General features: G+C 48.7%; 1 protein-coding gene across 4 annotated transcripts in view; it reads left to right on the top strand.

The window, feature by feature from the left end:
• The window catches only part of Mad1l1 (mitotic arrest deficient 1 like 1), a 314,427-nt gene that overhangs the window by 125,597 nt on the left and 172,983 nt on the right, over positions 1-15,847 (top strand). For all 4 annotated transcript variants that reach the window (XM_031338516.1, XM_031338517.1, XM_031338518.1 and 1 more), the window contains one exon: positions 4,181-4,325. In XM_031338516.1, the coding sequence (XP_031194376.1) occupies positions 4,181-4,325 (145 nt within the window). The remainder of the gene's footprint in view (positions 1-4,180; positions 4,326-15,847) is intronic.

Raw genomic sequence — 15,847 nt, 5'->3', positions numbered from 1 at the left:
TTTCTTTGCCATGGCCAGTTAACAGCAGTACCTCAGCTCTGGGGTGCTTGGATCTGTAGCCTATGTTTGCCATACCAGCTGGCACCAAGTCAGCTGCTGCAGGTACCAGAGGATGTACAGGGCCTTGTGCCTGCCTGGCTCACCTGCGGGCTTCCCATCCGCTTCCCATCTGCTTACTTCTGCACATCTAGTCAGGTCTGTGATGTCTGCTATACTTAAAACACCAGCCCCTGCAGGCAACCCCACCCAGTGCTCTCTCCCTACTCAGGCACCGGTTTGTATCCTGCAATCTCAGAAGGTATTTGCTACAGCCTGTTTGGTTTATGTGAGCTGTTCCTTCCCTTGCAGTCACCTGGTTGGTGATTTATGCCTGTTTTGCAGCCAGGAGGAACCCAGCCTGTTGATCATTGTGCTCAGGGCTTCATTGAAGCTCTGCAAATGATGCTCTGTAGTGCCCTCTCTCTGCTTTGCTCTGAACTGCAATTTATAGTCTAGCCTTGTCCTGTTGGAAACCTTAGGATCTATTGTGGTCTGCAGTCCTGCCTGTTGTCTGGCATCTTCTGTAGGATCATGCATTCCTCTGATATCTGGTTTTGCCCTCCACAGTGGATGAAATGTATTTTGTTCTTAAGAGAGAGGATGGGGACTGGGGAGATGACTCATCTAGTAAAGCACTTGCTACACAAATATTTGGACCTAAATTCAGGTCTCCAGAACCCACATAGAGCTGGGTACAGTGGTGTATCTCTGTTAGACTCCAGGCAGATTTCAGGGTCTCACTTGTTAGCCTGGTTAAAACAGTGAGCCACAGGTTAAGTGAGATGCCCTGTCTCAAAAGATAAAATGAATAAAGTAGAGAGATTGAAGAAGGCATTCTGACATGGATCTTTGGCCTGTACTGGTGAGCACAAAGAGTCCGTATGCAGGAGAGGAGTGTGTGAGAATGAGTGACGGATGTAGACTAGGGCTGTAGACCAGGGGTAGAGTGCCTACGTAGCAGGCTCAAGACCTTGGGTTAGATACCTGATATTCCTGATGGGACTCTTTTCTTCTTGGGAAGGAGTATTGTGGGGAGGGACAAAAAGATTTCTTTATAATCTGAAGTATTACAACTCAAGTCCCCCTGATACCCTTAAGATTCTACCCTCTGTGGTACCATAGCACACACATCTCTGTTCGTGGTCTGCAGTATATGTGGCATTCCACATTGTTACCTAGGTGTAGGGCTGAGATTGTATACCTGTGGCTTTGCCTTTCTTAGGTAGCAGGGCCTAGCTGCAGAGTGGAGGTTGGTAGCTGGCTCAGGCCAAGTGATAGATTTCCTGGTGTCCAGTCTTGCTGCCTGGTTCTGTTACACTGAGCCCTGGTCCTCAGTGTCCCAGTAAAGTGGCTGTTATGGTATGGCCTTGGGTTTGTTTGCATCTGAGCCAGGTGGCTAGGATGAGGAGAATGCTGTCCCTAAATTCCAGCCTTGGGTTTGGCAGTCTTCCTGCAAGGCTCTTCTGAACTCCCTGCTGAGGACAGTTTATCAGAATGATCCCAAACCCCCAGTCCCACCCTGCATGTATGAGCCTTGTCACTTGAAAAGTTGCCCTGCCATGCATCTGTCTCTGTGTGCTTGGCTTGTAAGTAGCAGAGCAAATGCTGCCATTCTAATTAAATTATCCACTTTGGAGCAGTGATTTAAGGCGCTTGTGAACCTCCCCACCTGAATTCAACTATTCAAGAGTCGATTTCACAGTTCTTGATTATTAAATAGGTCTATGAATAGTTTTCAATTGAACTGGAACTCAAAATAGCCTCTTTATATATCTGTTTCCCATGAATATTTGCTCTTGCCTTACATTTGGGGTTGTGATGCACCTAGGGTGCCACTGGCAGTCAGATGCTTCTCAGTGTGGCCAGGGGACAGTGCAAAAATCCTGAGATTGCATGATTGAAGCCCACCACTGTCCTTGATGTCACATGGTTGGCTCTGTCTTCTGTGGTCCTGTCGGTGGACAGAGCAGGGTTCCCTCTGACACTTCGCAGGACCAGGAGCATCGCAGGCCCCTGTTGAAGCTTCATAAATGTTTGACTTTCATTCACTTTCAAATTACACTTGAGCTTTTTAAATGATTTTACTGAATTATAATTTACAAAACCCTGTATTCACTCAGATGTGAAATAGACATATTTGCAGGGGCATCTACCTGACAAAAGCGTTATCTGCCGCCCTTGTGAATTCAGGTTTTCTTGAAATTGTGTAATCAAAGCAAACAAAAATAATTGGATGCAGAAGTAATCTAACCTGCAGGTGTCTGTCACAGGCCCCGCCCCCAGATTGTACATTTTCAAAGTAGCACAGTTACTTTGCATGAGTGTTACATATGCCACCCGATAACAGAATCCAGATGTGTGTGTCTGTCTGTGTTTGTGTGTGTGTCTGTCTATCTGTCTATCTGTCTGTGCATGTGTATTATTGCCCTGAGACATGATCAAGTAGTCTGAGTAGCTGGCCAACAAGCTTGCAGGATCTGATCTATCTGCCTGTCTCTGCTTCACATCTTTCTTAACATCACTGGGCTGACAGGTATGTCCTGCCATGCCTAGCTTACCACGTGGGTGCTGGGGATCCAGACTCAGATGCACATGTTTGTAAGGCAAATGCTTTATTCACTGAACTGTCTCCCTGGCCCCCATGTCTCAATTTGTGAGAGCTTTTAGCATTTCCTTTGGGAAGAGGTCTGTGGTCGACAGCGCGTACACTGTTCCTGCAGTGGCCATCTTGGTTGGTGGGGTTGGTTGGTCCTTCCACAGCTGCTTCTATCACCTGATCTGTTTCTTTCTGCCATTGTGGCTCTTCTCCAGGTACAGTCATAAGATGGGCTGGGACCCAGTCCACATGTGAGAGGGTACCTACCATGTGTGTACTTGATGAGATCCTTGCCCTTGCTGTTTGGATATTGCCATGTTCTCTGTAGGAACAGTGGCAATAGAGGCTGTACCAGACAGCTGTGGGACTAGTTGGGTGGTAGCAAGAGTACTTTCTGACAGTCTTTGCTCAGCCTGGGAGTGACCAATGGCCCTTAGAGGCCTTAGTCCAGACCATCTGGGCTTCTGATGTTTGCAGAGATAATTAACCAGATTGTGAGGTTGTTGGAATGTCATAGGGAAGGGAGTAGCCAAACCGAAGAGGCCACAGGAATGGAGTAAGAAAGCAGATATTGTAAAGGGAATTCAGGCTTAGTGGCACAACCTGTAACTCTGTTTTTTGGGGGGGATACTCAAACAGGAGATTAAAAGCTCAAGTTCAGCTTTGGAGACTTAGCGAGATGCTGTCTTAAAGTACAAAATAAGAAGAGGGCTGGGAATGTAGCTCAGTGGCAGAGCACTTATTTAAGACTGTTCCAGTGAGGGCCTGGGGTGTGGTTCAGTGGTAGAGCTCCTGCCTAGAGTCCCCCAGTGAGGAGCTGGGGTGTAACTCAATGGTAGAGCATCTGCCTAGAATCCCCCAGTGGGGGGATAGGGACGTGGCTCAGTGGTAGAGCACCTGCCTAGAATCCGCCAAGGAGAGGCTGACAGCCCTGCTCAGTGACAGAGGTCTTGCTTAGTATGCCTGAGGCTTTGGCTTTAATCTTTTATACTGCAAAAACACATCCATACATGTATAAATAGGGAAAGGGAAAGTAGAGGAGGTCAGATGCCATTGTCTGGGTATGTTCTGACATCTGTTATCACATGGTAGGCCTAGCACCCAGTGTGAGCCAGGACTTTCTCCTTCAGAAACTGCAGGCCCAGTGCTTGCTGTGGGCGGGGGCTGTTCTCCACACCCGCCCTGTGCTGCACATCTGTGCCGACTGTGACTCACATGGGAAGTGCTTACGCTGGCAATTTAGCTCATTCAGAAGTGCCGTCTTGAAGCGCCTGTGGCTGACAATCTTTCCCATTGTGTGTGGAGTTGCACTTCCCTCCCCATCGCACCGTGTTCTGGGATCACCCTGGGTGTCTTTGAAATCCAGAACCTCCTGAAAGGCACTAAGTAGCTATTCAGGAGCGAGGAAACGAGGAAACGACGAGGTGTTTGCACGTGCAGCTCTATTTTAGGATGCTCTGTGGGATACACAGTGGGGAATATGTCCTTAGTTATGGGGGATGGTCATGCTAGGCCTCACAGATCTACCATCTTGCCTTCCTACAGTGCCCGGGGTCTGGAGAAGGCCCAGCAGCAGCTCCAGGATGAGGTCCGGCAGGTCAATGCACAGCTGCTGGAGGAGCGGAAGAAGAGGGAGACACATGAGGCACTTGCCCGAAGGCTCCAGAAACGTAATTCATTGCTAACAAAGGTATAGTTCACCCAGCACGGCTGACTCACCCATGCCCACACCACCATGCCCACACCACCATGCCCACACCACCATGCCCATGCCTAGCCTTTTCTCCCTGGTTGCTCATCTTCATGCAGGCCTCTGTGAAGCTGCATGTGCTTGCCTGTGGTCCATAGCTTTACATCTCCAATGGATACCCACATACCCTGGACCACAGGCCAGACACTGTGCTGGCCTTTCCTAGCTGCAGGCTACAGCAGAACAGTTCAGTTAGGCTGTGTGCTCTTAGTCCAGACTTTTTGAATGGCAGAATGAATAGTCTGCAGAACCCAGGGCTAAAGCACATAACCATAATCCTAGAATTTAGGAGACTGAGGCAGGAAGGGAGGTAATGAATTGAAGACCAGTCTGGGCTCTGTACCTTGACTCTCTGAAAACAGATCAAAACCAGTCTCCCAGACTCACTTTCTCTGCCTGTCTTGACCTGGACTGGTGCAGCACTCCAGGGGAGTGTTTCCTGTAAGCTGGCCTTCCTTAGTGGTGGCAGGCTTTCTTGCCCTGAGCTGCTAACATGAGCAGAGGAAGCTGGAGTGGACTTCATCCCAGCATGATGTAAGGATGGCCACCTGTATATAGAGCTAATGGTGTGGGTCCTCACAGTGATGTGCTCTTCCTGGTGCACAGGCCTCTTTTAGCCTTCTGGCCCAAAGGCTTTCTATATCTTGCATGGTACTCTGAGGTCTTCAAGTGTGAATGGAGTTCCTAATGAGTGTTATGTGGATCATCTTGTGGACTCTGGGCTTTCAGAGCCTAAGGAAGGACCAGCTGGATCTATCCCCAGGTACATGAGAATAGGGAATCCAGCTTGCTGCGTGGAGGCCAACTCTCACTTTGATAGGTGTGGGTACAAGGCCTAGGAAGTTGGTGCAGATTCAGCCAGGAGATACAGGCTGTGTGTGACAGCTCTGTGCTTGGTGGTATCTGATGAAAACCTGACTCTTTGCTGCTGGTTCTTCCAGATCCAGACTGCTACAAAGTGAGCCATTCTTTTACTTCCTAATGGGGTTTCACAGCTCCTTCTGATGGCCCCGTGCCAATCCCCCAGCATCTTGTAAATGAAGATCTAGCATTTGTGTTGGCCTCACACACTTCTTGCCAGGGCTGGGGCAGAGCTGAGCCCTCTTTTCAGCCTTCAGGGTCCCTGCAGGTAGCCCAGGGAAAAAGGTAGCCAGACTTTCTTCTCATAGCAGCTTAGTTCCAGCCTTGTACGTTGGCCTAGAAGATGCTCAGTGTATTGACGTAGTTCTTTTTCTGGGCCTCAACATCATCCTTTCCTGCCCATCGCCTGTCAGTGTGAAGCCCATGTGATGGGAATATGTGGTCACGGCCCTCAGACTTGACAGTGCAGTGGGCAAGAGGCAGAACGCTCAGCCATACACTCACCAGCCGTGACAAAGACAAACACTGCTGTGCGCACTGACACGGGAGGAGCTGTCGGAGGTGAGGCTTAAGCAAAGACCCAGAGGATTTACTGTTTACCAGAGCATGTGAGGAGAGCTGGCCCCATCCCCACAGAGACATGGTTCAGGGAAGAAGGCTGTCACAGAGCTACTGTTGATGCCAACATTGCAGGTGCATGGGGGCAGGAGGTGGCAGATGCCCTGGTCTGTGGACCCATGGGCAACTCACTGTAGTGCCAGTGCAGGATGTGCCTGGGCGTGGCATGAGAAGACAGTTGGCCATGGGAAATCTCAGAGAGTTGGGTGGGAAGGGGAATCTGCTGAGAGACTTCCTTAGTAGGTAAGGTGCTTGTGTCCTATGAGTTATTGTGTGGTGAGGAGAGAGAGGTCAGTGCTAGGAATGGAACTGCTCCCTGTGATCTCAGAACCATTGCTTAGACTGCAAGGATCAGCTCAGAGGGATGGTCCTGAGCTGCTTCAAGTACTGCTGAGGCATTAGCACAACAGTCTTCTGAAGCATCCTGTCAATCCAACAGCGAGTTCTTTGTCCTGCCCAGGCAGGCTCTGCAGTGCAGGCCTAGAAGCCAAAGCTGCCTATGCATGGCATGGGAGACACACGGAGTTAGCACCTGCCCTTTTCATGCTTCCAGCCTGCCTTGCCCATCCTAGCCAGCCTGTAGAGAAGCTTCCAGCCTCTGGATTTCTGTAGCTTGTCCATCGACCACAGCCTTCTGGCTCCTTGGAGAAATTGCTCTAGGGGCCACAGCAGTTTCATCTACTTTCTGGAGAAGTCAGTGGTCTGATCTGGGTGTGTGTTTGTAGTGTGCCCACATGTGTACACCCACATGCTCTGGGTGTTCTTTTGTCGGCTGTGTTGCATAGCATTCCCACATGTGTATGCCCATGTGGTTGGGACATTTTGTGTGGGCTATGTTTATCCATTTTGTGTGGGCTGTTGTGGCCGCCGCTGCTGCTGCTGTATCATCAGCTCCTGTGAACTAGGTGGCTGTTTAGGCTTCGTTTCAGTCTTGGGTGACAGTAGGGATTGCTGGCAATGGCGCTGATGCAGTATGACTGTTGTTGAGCTCCCATGGTTCCCCAAACAGATCCTGTGAAGCTTGTGCCTGGTGTGTTATGTGGGAGCCTCTGTCCTTGACATTCCCACTTGGTGCTCCCAAGTCAGGAAATTTCTACTCTTTTTCCTGAACATGGAAATCCAATGGCTCTCTGTCCACAGTGGCCTCACCCTGACCCATGCTGCAATCCTGGCCTCACTCTGAGTCAGTGGGATGGTAGCTATCGATTGCCGGACACTGACTGATTATCTATACCAGCTGTCCCTCTGAGTGATTCAATGGATCAATACCCATTGCCTTCTCAGCCCTGGGTCTGGGATGTGGGGATTTGACTTGCTAGCCAGCCAGAATGATGAAACTATTCATTAGGCTAGCCTGGTGAGGCACAAGGGGTGTTGCCTGATTTCACAGGTATGGTATACTGTCCCCTGTGCTACCTACCTGCTAAGCACCTGTCCTGGGTGTCTTGGACTCCAGCCTGGCTTTCCTGTAGTGAGATATTGTCCCATCTTCACTGTCCCAATGGAAGCTGCCATTAGGGCTCAGTCTCTAGGTCTCTAGCACTTCTGCCTGACCTTGCCTCTGTGCACCTCCAGCCCAGCCCCCTGAGGGGAGGATGTGGGTCCTGTCCAGCACCCATCTGCACAGCCTGGAACCAGCTGTGCTGCTCTTCCTTGGCATCTCCTCCAAAGGGCCTCTGCCTGTTTCACATTCCAGTTCAGTGCTTGGCATGCGCAATTTTGTCTCGAGACCTTTATTAAGCAGCTCCAGTCTAAGGAGTTAATTGTTACTGATAGCTAAGAGTATAATTACCTTGGTAAAATATCATGACTATTTTAAGCAATTGAAAATTGGCTTCTGGCACTGGGTGAACACAAACCATTTTCCTATTTGAGGCACGCTATCTCCAGTGTGCACTAATATTCTATACCATAGTTGCAGAATCATATTTATAGAATGTAAGCAAGATTTTATTTTTATTTTTTAATGAAAAAAGCCTTCTACTTCCCCTATTTGGTCCCCTAAGGTCCTCAGGGGAGCAGTCATTATAGGGACACAGATTCTAGAAAGCAGGCCTGGAAAGAGGTGACTTGCTGGGCCCTTGGTGGCCAGTCCCATCTTTGTTAGATGGCAGCTGCAGAGGCCATTTGATTATCATGGTGATGCCCTGCCTTAGTACCCCTCAAATTGTTTCCATGTATTTGTACATGTGAATTCTTGTTCATGTGGATGTGCATGTAGAGGCCAGAGATCAACCTTAGTATCTTTCCTCAGGTACCACCCACTTTGGTTTTATATATACACGTGTGTTTGTGTGTGTGTGTGTGTGTATGCATGTGCACGTGAATTACATTTATATGAGTGTGCAAATTAGAAAACAACTTGTAGGAATTGGTTCTCTCCTCCCATGTTGGGGGATCAAACATAGGGTGTCAGCCTTGGCCACAGAGTGCCTTTACCTGTGAGACCTTGTCTTTGAGACAGTCTCCCATTTGCCTGGAGCTTACCAAATAGGCTTGACTTAGTGTTGAGTCCCAGAGATTCTCCTGCCTCACCCTCCCCAACTCTGGGGTTACAAACATGACCCATTGCACATGGCTTTTTAAATTTTTTTTTATTTTTTAAGATTTATTTATTTACTATATGTTAATACACTGTAGCTGTCTTCAGACACCCCAGAAGAGAGCATTAGATCTCATTATGGATGGTTGTGAGCCATCATGTGATTGTTGGGATTTGAACTCACGACCTTTAGAAGAGTAGTTGGCGCTCTTAGCCCCTGAGTCACCTCTCTAGCCCAACACGTGGCTTTTTTTTAAATGTGGATTGATTCTTGGGTTCCAACTTAGGTCTTCGTGCTTGTACAGCAGGTACTTTACCAGCTGAGCCATCTCCACAGTTCTGGACTTGGACTGTGGATAGTGAGTGTTCTGTGCCTGCTCTGCCTGTGTTGCTGTGAGTAGGTTCCTAGAGTAAGTCCCTTGGGAGGTGACAGCTGCCTTTCTTTTGTGCTTGCTGGGAGACTGAGTGGTTCCCTTTTGTGAAATGTCCTTTGAGTCAAGACTCTTCATAGACTGTAGCTTCCTACTGTCTCAAAGTCTCTGCTGTGGCACTATGGCCTTAAGTGCCACCCACAACAGTGGAGCCAATGTGGCATCAATCCCCAGGAGCAAGTGGCATAGTGCCTACCTTTTTGAGTACTTCTGTGAGCTGCTAGCAGACAGGAGGGATTCTGTGCCTCTTCTCTGGAGAGTTCACTACTAGATCTCAGATCAGCCCTGAAGCCTGGGGAGATTCCCTCCACTCCTAACCCACAGGGATTGGGCCTTGACCTTCCTGTATGTGGCATGGTTTGATTGACAGGCTGCTCCTGTGAGAGCTGGAGATCATATGTACTTGTGGGTTCCTGTGGTCCTAGAAGGACTGTGGGCAGGGATTGGGCACCATGCCCAAGGGACTTGTCCCTGATGAAGGTGAGAAAAGGTATGGTGCTGGGGCAGAGGCTCATGCAGCCCATCTTGCTGAATATTTGCCTTGGAGTGACTTTATTTTCTTCCTGTTGGAATGCTGACACGAGGTCAGATGTACTCCCATAGACAGTGGAAGGAAGCAATGTCCACTTAAATTCTTGTTTATTGGACATGTACCCGACATTGCCATTTTCCTACTTTGAGCACTCCATAGCAGGTGCAGTGTCTCCTCTGCTCCAGCTCTAAGCAGGGCACGGTCTACGGATGAGCACCATGCCAGTGGGAGGCTCCCTGGATGGCCAGCCCTGTTCTCGTTACCTCTGGAGGGTAGGTGTGGAATCAGGTGGGGCTCCTCTGCCCTGCCCTTACACCCTCTGCTTTATGGCATGTGCTTGTGGAGAACCTTCTAGGGGCAGAGAGGGGCTGTGAACTAGCTGTGTTCTTCCATGGGACGAAACAGAACCAGAGCTTTGTGGGTTGCTGCCTCCCTAGCTAACTAGTGTAGGGAAATCTTCAATAGGGTTCTTGTAGGCTTACTGTGTACGTGCTCATTGTTCAGCTTCGTGTGTGTGTGTGTGTGTGTGTGTGTGTGTGTGTTTGTATTTTACTGGTCCACAGTGTCTGTGGCTTCTTGTGTCGCAGCATTGTGCTTTGAAGGTCTGTTCTCATTGACAGAGTTTATTCACTGGCCACTTCTGTGATTGGGGTGAAAATCCTACTATATGCTGCCTGTCCATTTTCATCTGGGCACACCTTTGGCCTTTCCCAGTATGTCTGGTGCTGTGTTATATTTTGGAATATGCACAGATACTTGTATCCATTGTGCCTTTACTGAAGCAGGCTGCTGCCTGACCCTGATGGCCTTATGTTCCCCTCACTCTCAGGGGACCCACCTGCTTCTGACTTTGACTGTGGCCCAGCTGTGGAGTCACAGGGTCCCTGCTCTTCATGTCTCGTTTCTGATATCCAAAGTGAGAGTGGTGTTGCTGTTGTGTGGACCTCAAGGTGCTGGACTTTTCTATTACATGTCATGCTCTCCCATGTGAATGAACTGATGCTTTTGTGCACATACTTGAACATAGTGAGTGCTATAGCTGACAGCTTTGGTGACCATAGGCTTCCTTGGGATGGCAGACATCCTACCACCTGAGTGCCAGGTGAGGGTGCCACCTGCATCCTTCTTCATCCTCTAGATTCATACCAACACTCCAGTTCTTTGGCCTCTCCATTTTCCCTAGGGATGAGCAGGTAATCTGGATTCTGAGTGTGACCCCTTCCATGGAATAGGACCCTCTTCACCTGTGGCATGCCTTCACTTGTCACCGTCTCTGTGTCTGCAGGTGAACAGACGTTTTTCATTTTAATTGCAGGCAGGTATATCGATTTTCTCTTTCTTGCAGGCACTCTGGGCGTTTTGATTAAGTATCTCTGCTGACTGAAGTCAGGCAGATATTAAAGGGAATCTCACAGCTTCCTTCAAACAGTCTATGGTTTTACCTTTTATGCTCCAGTCTGACAGGCGTCTGGAATTGGGTTTGGAGTGTGATATGAAACAGGTGCCCAGGCTTGTTCTGTCCTCTGTGATTCACTGTTGAATGGCTCTGCTCTTGAAAGGGGCATCCTTTGACCAGTCCATAGTGGGCTGCTGTAGAATCTATGCTGTCAGCTCCTTGTGTCTATCTGCCCATGTCACCCTGTCTGAATTTCTACTTGAATATAAGTGTTGATATCTGCTATGGAATGTGCCAGATCTGTTGTTCTTTACAATTCCTTAGCTGCAATGGCCCAGACCTGTGAGCTCAGCTACCAGCTCTAGATGAACGTGCTCTACAGAGTGAGCTCAAGGCCAGTTTGAGCAAACTAGCAAGACCCTGCTGCAAAATAAAACATGAAAAATTGCCAGAATGGGGTGGGGTGGGGTGTTGCAGAAATGGCTAAGGAGGCGAAGTGCAGGGATTTGCGTGCAACCTTCAGGATCCACATAAGATGCTGGGTAAGTGGGCTGCTGAGGGGACCTTGTGACTAAAGATGCTTGTTGTTAAGCCCAATGACCTTAACCCCTAGAAATCACATAAAGGTGAAGGTGAAAACTGTCTCTACTGACTAACACATGTATATTATGGAGTACTTCCGAAATAAATAAAGTTGGAAGGAAGGGGGGGGAGAGAGGGAAGAAGGGAGAGAGAGAAGGAAAGAAAAGGAAGAAAAGGGCTGAAGAGATAGCCCAGCTGTTAAGAGCTCTTGCTGTTTTCTAAAGGACCCAGGCTCAGCTCTAGCAGTCTCATTGGGATGCTGGAATTACTGTATGTAATTCTAGCTCCAGGGGCTCCTTCACTCTTTTCTGACCTCTGTGGACACTCACACAAATGTGGCACACATACAAACACACATGCGCACATACACACATAAATACAAATAAATCTTTTTAAAAAATTTTGTACTTCCTGTACACCAACACGCACGCACAAATTGCTTGAACAGAATGCTTGCCTCATATGTATAAGACCCTAGCTTCCATCCTTGGTACAGATAAATAAATAAACAAATAAATAAATAAAGTAAGTGCTCCCACAGATCTCTAGGTCTCCATACCTCCTCCAGTGCGGCTGCGTACCTCCCACAGGACACTGCTGAGATACAATTCAGACTGCTATGAGTTTATGAATCATTTTGGAGAGAAATTATATCTTGGTGTTGTTTTGTTTTATAAGTGGCATTAACCATCCCTCATTTACTGAGATGGTCTTTAATTTTTCACAGCAAGTTTTATAGATTTTACACTAAAAATCTGACACAGCATTGGATTTTCCTCCCTAACTATTTTCTACTCATGGTGTGTGTTCTTTTTAAAAGACTTATTTTTAGTTACATTTGTATCAGGGGAAGGGAGGGGGAGTATACATGTGTGAATGGGTGTATTTGAGGGGACCAGAGGTGACTGAGCTGGAGTTACAGGCATTTGTGAGCCTCCTGACATGAGTGCTGGGAGTCAACTTGGGTCCTCCCTAAGAGTAAGAAGTGCTCCTAACCCCCAGGCAGTCTCTCCAGCCCCCTCTGGTGGGCTTGAAAGGTGTCTTAGGAAACTTTTCATTTTTTTAAATCTTCTGTCTTCTGGCTATGATCAGGCCTGGGCGATGCCTTTTATGATTCTGCTGACCCCCAGCACAGCCTGGGGGAGAGCTGGAGGAAGAAGCAGCCATGAACTGCGCAGTCTGAGGCTGGGCAGTGCATGGGCTGTGGGGTTGGTTTGTTGGTGCGCAGTCTGAGGCTGGGCAGTGCATGGGCTGTGGGGTTGGTTTGTTGGTGGAGTAATCTTGGAGTCACAGGAAGTTGTGATGGTAAAGAGGAGTCCCTCATACCTGTGACCAAGCTTCTCCTGGTGTACACCTGGAGTGGTTGTCCTGCAGGGCGAGCGTGGGTGACAGACTGTGCCATCCTGTCATCCATCGGAGCTTACATTGACCCATGACCTTCAAGATGTAGAGCTGTCGGGCCATGCCTGTGATCCTGGTTCCTATCTTGGTGATTCTCATGTTCCAAGCATCTCATCCAAGCAGAGTCATGTTTGTGGGTTTTACTTTTCTGAATGCTGTACCTGTGGAGGCCAGAGAACAGCCTTGTTAATTTTTTCTTTCCACCTTTATTGGGTTCTGGAGGTCCACTCAGGTCACCCCCTAAGCCTCGCCACCAGCCCCAGTTTTGGGCTTTAAGCAGTGAGTGGCAAGCAGAGCCACTCTTAAGAGGCTCATAAGAAGAAAGGCTGGCACCTTTCCTCTTACCTTTGTCTGCATGGTGTCCCATTTGCTGGCTCTTGGGTTCTGGGTCCTGTGTACTGCTGTGCTCAGTGTTCTAGTATGGAGACACCTTGGCCTTGTGAGGGTCATTTATAGGCGTGTCATCTCTGGGGCTAGGTGGATGTAGAACTTCCATACTCTAGGTGGCTCAGAGAGCTTTCTCAACCCTGGACACCTTCTGTGTCTGTCTGGTCATCCTTCCCTTCTGCTACTGCTTTAGATGTCTAGTAGCTCAGCCCACCACCTTCTCCTAGGCTGTGCCTATATGTATCCTTTGGGGTAGCATACAGTCCTGTTAGATGACTTGTGATTCTTCCATGTTTTTCTCATCCCTCTGCCTGTATGTTCATTTGCTAGAGGGCATCACAGTAGCCCATGGATTCCAGCGATTGGGCTTTGGGTGGACATGAGTTGTGAGTACCCAGAAATCCTCGGTGTGACAATGCTGTGCTGAGTTGAGCCTTTTCTGTGTGCATGTGGAGGTCAAAGGACAACCTTTGTCTTCTTCCTTAATTGCTCCTCACCTTGGTTTTAGAGACTAGCTCTCTCATTATCCTGGAGTTTCTCAAGTAGGCTGTGCTGGCTGGCCCTGCCACAGCCAGCTTTTATGCAGGTGCTGGAAATCAAGCTCTGGTCCTTGCTTGGGCAGCGAGCATGCTACTACTAACAGAGCTGTCTCCTTGACCCCCAGACTGATATCTTTTACCTAGGAATGTGACTTCAAATTCCTCCATATTTTTCTTGGCTGGATTGCTCAGTTTAAAAAGTCATTGGTTACCATTGTGGTGCATGGCAGACTGCAGTTTACCCAGCATCCATCTGCTGTACATTTCAGTTGCCTCTGGGTTCTAGCAGATTTGAATACAGTACGTTTATTGGCATTGTGCTTTTCAGCAGTAGCTGGTGTGGATACTGCTCAGCTCTGAGTTCTTCTAGTGCTAGACCCTTCTACATACCTCATGATGCTTTTCACATACGGACTTTCCTATCCTCTTGTGAGATCTCCTTGATGCTGGGGTTAAAGAGACACAGAGACACAGAGACAGGTGGAATGGGTGGGAATTCAGAGCAGTTCTACCTCTGATCACCTGCTGTTACTACCTTAACAACAGATTCATGGCTGAATTTCGTGTTTACCCCCCACCCCCATGTGTGTGACAGATATGTGTGCAAGGATGAATGTACTCAGGCCAAAGGAGGATATCAGCTCCCTGTCACCTACCGCCATTACTCTCATTTCCTGGAGACGTAGTCCCACTGAACCCAGAGCTTGCTGGTTTTTTTTTGGCTTAGTTGGCTAGATAGCAATTCCTCGTGATCTTTCTGTCTGCATGCTCCCACACTCTGGGGCTATAGGCATGTGTAACCATGCTCAAATTTTTTTGTATAGGTATGGAGATTCAAATTCAGATCCTCGTGTTCCATAAACAAGCACTCTTAATCCCTGAGCCATCTCCTTAGCCCCTTGTAGCTTGTTCTTGCTATTGTGGCACTGCTCTTGACTCTGGTCATGTTCTGGCCTTGTGAGTAGAAGCCCCCTGTCTCCAAGGCAAGGTTCGGTCAGTGTTAGGTGGAGCTCCATGGTGGGAGCTGCAGTTGTGCTGTTTGCTTAGCCATCCTCTAGGCGGTGGCAGCTCTCCTGTGGAGCTGACTTGGAACTCCAGGCTTGCTGTTGACCCCACCTCCCTCATCTTTTCACTGTCCCTGGGGTGTGGGACTCCACCTACATAGAAGGGAATTATCCTGGCTGCTGCCTTTTCTCTGCATATTCTGAATCCTGGGGAAGCTGTCATCGTTAGTGAAATGGTGTTCCCCATAATTCTGCAGCCTCCCAGGTCTGGCAGCCACATAGGCTGTGGGATCTGTGCCGCGGCCCTCTTTTTAGCTCATCCAATTGAGGTCTAAGTGAGGCTTAGAGGCTTGGCTGAGGCTGCTTGGCAGGAGCTGATGCTCTGTTCTCGTATTTTCTTCTCATTGTGACCCCTGCACAATCTCAAGCCAGAATTTGCATGATATGCTCTGCACAGTTGTGTTTGCTCCTATACTTCTGATGCCGAGAGAAACCCTCTTATAGGACTGAGGCTTGAGCATGATTGGCAAGGACCCTGCCACTGAGCAGCATCTCTAGCCCTTTGTAAAAACTTAGTTACTCAAACTGGCCATGAACTCAAGATCCTCTTGCTTCAATCTCTTGGGTCACTGGGACAGCAGGACTGTCTAATTAGGCATGTCTGGAAATCCTTTCTCTTGACCACTGTTGAGACTGGGAGTCTCCTGTTGAGCCCTTGGGCCATGAGAGGATCTGGGTTGCTGAGCAGGCATTAGTTCTTGAAGAGCTCAGGACCCCTTGCCTCCTTTGCCTTCAGCAGCTACCCAAGTTGCAGCTCTGACCTCTCTTCCTCCTTGGGAAGTTGCAAGGCCCTCCCTGCTGTCCTGGACAGGCTGACCTGGCACAGGTGTGCCAAAATAAATTTGACTTCATGTGGGTCCTCAGTGTTCCTTGAGAGTGATCAAATGGGCAGACCTTTTCTGGGGTGTGGCTCTTGTTGTACACTCTTCTCTTTGCCCCTGGTACCCGGCCTTTCTCCTTTTTCTGCTTGTTGCAAAGGGGAAAGAGACTTATCATCATTCTGGGCCTTTCAGATCTGATCACACATGAGAGATCTGATCACTCTGCCACGACTTGATTTAGAGAGTCAGTCTCAATCCCTCTCTCTCTCTCTCTCTCTCTCTCTCTCT

This window comes from Mastomys coucha, unplaced genomic scaffold, assembly GCF_008632895.1.
Source record: "Mastomys coucha isolate ucsf_1 unplaced genomic scaffold, UCSF_Mcou_1 pScaffold22, whole genome shotgun sequence".
NCBI lineage: Eukaryota > Metazoa > Chordata > Mammalia > Rodentia > Muridae > Mastomys > Mastomys coucha.
The sequence above is the reverse complement of the archived record's forward strand: the minus strand, read 5'-3'. Positions and strand labels throughout refer to the sequence as shown.